Genomic DNA, 3,271 nt, shown 5'->3' with positions numbered 1-3,271 from the left:
CAGGACTTTGCTGCTGTGGGGCCGCTGGATGTGTGTGAAAAGCCAACCTCTCCATGGCAGCCTGCCTGCTTAGCTGTTTTGCCACCTGCGCCCCTTGGCTGGCTGGGATGAACTTGCTCAAAGTTTGCAGCCCAGTGATGAGCACCACACGGACTAGAAACTCTCAACTCCACTTGGAACTGAACAAAAATCTACCTGGCTCAGGTGTTGCTGATAGCCTTACCCCGGCACTTTTTGCTAGAACTGGAAATTTGGCACTATGTATTTCAGGGTAACAACACATGGAAGACAGTGGGATCCACACAGAGGCACTAGCTCAGGTACTCTGGCAGGGGTGACTCATTTGATCACCATGTCTGTTTTAAGGATAAAGAACCTGAGGACAGAGTTGTATCTGATTTGTTCTGTCACAACGAACTGCTGGCTGGGCTACTTTTCAAAATCTTGTCTCACCGAGCACCCAAACTCACATTGCACCTGCTCAGCGAATGGGACCGAGGTCTCAGGATCTCTTGCAACCGGTCCCTGGAGAAGCATGAAGCCCCAGGAGTGGAGTAGGGACTGCAGAGGGGTCACAGTGAAAGGCAGGCAGCAGGGGAAGATCCTGAAAGCTGAACTCCTTCAGATTCATAAAGCTGACTGTGCTTTGAGACGGCAAGTTTTGAGCCATATTTTGGGTACCTTCCAAACTGAGGGGCTCATCTTTCATCGCTGTATCAGACAATGTTCAACTCTATCCAAAAAGTTCCCACCAGCCCTTTTTTGGTTGTTAGAAGTAGACTACCAGGTGGGTCTTAGTCCAGAGCAGCGGTTCTTAACCTGTGGGTCGTGACCCCTTTGGGGGCTGAACCACCCTTTCACAGGAGTCGCCCGATTTATAACAGAAGCAAAATGACAGTGATGAAGTAGCAACGAAAATAATTTTATGGTTTGGGGGGTCACCACAACATGAGGAATTGTATGAAAGGATTGCGACATTAGGAAGGTTGAGAACCACTGGTCTTGAAGCTCCACTGAACCTGTCCATCGTGGGTGACCCTGTTAGTGGTTGAAATACCAGGTGACATTGCTTCCTGTGTTCACAGTAACACATAAGCCACCGCAGTGTGACAAATTGGCACACAAGCCATAGTTAAATATAAATGACTACTTCTCACTTCATATGGACCTTTCACCCTCGTAAAGGAATATGTATAAAAGATTTACGTGCATCTGCCTGTTAAATCACTTACTGAGATTCAATAAAGCTTTCATATGCAATCAATCCAAACTATTACTTGACTCCAACCAAATCATTTCAAATTTTAACTTGCTTTACTAACCTAAGGACTTTCTTGAGTACTGAGGATGCTTATACCGACACATTCACAATGTCACAAAAAGGTCAAGAACAATGTGGCAGAGGGTAAAAGGAGTCGAGAGGATGGATTTCTATGGTTAGTTTTGATTCCTAATACCGTATATACTCGTGTAAATGCTGAGCTTTTCCCAGAACATTTTTAATGCAGTTTTTGTGGTAAAATTGGGTACCTCGGCTAATCCTCAGGTCAGCTTATACTCGAGAATATACGGTAACTTGCTAACAGCGGTCTAGATGCGGCTCAGCCAAATAGGAAGGAATTTAAGCTTAGGGTGTAATATGGTCTAGAATGTACGTCTAAAGTGTTACAATTAGTGACCTGAATAGGGATTAAAATCAGCCCCATAAAATGTTTACAAAGGTGAGCAGAAGGTGAATGCTGTCTAGTAACTTTGAAGACCGCCTATTATGTACTTATGACTCCCATCTATGTAACTGCACTCCATGTCTAGACCGACTGAACAGCCAAGTGACTCACTGTTAATAACTGGGGAAAACTTTAAAACAATCACATAAAGAAAGAGTTTAGGACGGTGGAGGGAAAAGGGAAACTTACCAAATAGATGTCCTAAGCTTGCATCCATTTTTATTTCAAATACTTGTGATATCACATAAAATGTCAGTAAAAACACTGCCACCGCTACCACCAACTTCGCAGCACCTAGACAAAGGGCAGAAGACCACAGGGCATGAGTCAGGGGCCTGCAGCAGGTCTAATATCCATTTTCTATGCAAAATACGGTTCCCAAGAATGAAAAAAAAAAAAGTTTGTTTGCTGATTTTTTTAATATGGAATTACCCATTAGTGAATTTTACCTGCAGGACCAACAGTCTAGCAAGATAAGGTTTCTTTTCTACTAGATCAAAGAAGTATCAGCTATTGAGACACAGGGCTGGTTGTGTCTTCTGCCCAACCTGAACAGCCCCTCCCCCACCCCACCCCACCCCACCCCCCAAAAAAGGACATCTCATCCATCAGGATCTGACTGCAGAAAAGAATGTCACCATCCTGGGACCACCAGAAGCTGCTGCGGTACATGGTACTAAGCCTTTTCAAATATAAAAGTGGGGATGTCACAAAAATATCACCTTCTAGAGACAGTTAACATGACAGATCAGGATGTCGACAAAGCAAGGTGCTCCCAAGGGAAATGTAACAGGTGTACTGTCCCCTCACCACCCAATCCAACCCTGGGAAGGTTTACATGCCTTCCTGGTCTAGGCAACAACTTTCCTCCTTATAGTTCACACCTAGTTTATGGCCGCGCCTTCTACAGGGCCCCTTCTTATGTACTCTGCCAGGACAGAGCCTGTCAGCACGGCTATGTGGAACACACATGTGAGCAGAGCCTTCTGCATACCTTCACTAAGGGGCCCTCGTGGTACTGTGGGACAGGCATTGCTCTGCTTACAGGAAGGTTGCCAGTTCAAACCCACTAGAAGGGCGAGGCTGTCTGCTTCTATAAAGAAGTAGAGGCTCAGAACGTCGTGATGCGTCAGAACTGACTCGATAGCATCTTTAACTATGATCATCTTTAACTATTCCTGAATGCCTTACAAGTAGCCTTGAAATTTCTGTCCCCACCCCCACCCCCCAAAAATCACTGTGCTGCTTTTCTTTTTAAGCTAACGGAGAGAACGGAGAAAGGTGTACATAAGGGATGGAACAGAAAATGATAAGAAAGACGCAGCCCTCTCCTACCCGTAGGATTCCGGAGATAGCTTACTAAGTTCTGCCAGGACAACATGATTGGTCTGCACAGACACACCCTGCTCCTTCTCTTAGCCAAGGTCTAATTGCATAGAAGAGGTAGTTGGCTTCATCCAGTGATACAGAAGAGGTAGGCGGAATCAGGGCCGCCTGATTTATGGAAAGGAACAAAGGCTTGGCAAGAGGGCGGACCGTGTGAA

General features: G+C 45.5%; 1 protein-coding gene across 1 annotated transcript in view; it reads right to left on the bottom strand.

The window, feature by feature from the left end:
* FAM3C (FAM3 metabolism regulating signaling molecule C) overlaps positions 1–3,271 on the bottom strand; it is a 29,576-nt gene that overhangs the window by 21,762 nt on the left and 4,543 nt on the right. The window contains exon 2 of the mRNA XM_030885286.2: positions 1,917–2,021. Coding sequence (XP_030741146.2) covers positions 1,917–2,021 — 105 coding nt within the window. The remainder of the gene's footprint in view (positions 1–1,916; positions 2,022–3,271) is intronic.

The sequence above is a fragment of the Echinops telfairi genome, unplaced genomic scaffold, assembly GCF_000313985.2.
Source record: "Echinops telfairi isolate 266 unplaced genomic scaffold, ASM31398v2 ScPeMD7_23;HRSCAF=83, whole genome shotgun sequence".
Lineage (NCBI taxonomy): Eukaryota > Metazoa > Chordata > Mammalia > Afrosoricida > Tenrecidae > Echinops > Echinops telfairi.
The sequence above is the reverse complement of the archived record's forward strand: the minus strand, read 5'-3'. Positions and strand labels throughout refer to the sequence as shown.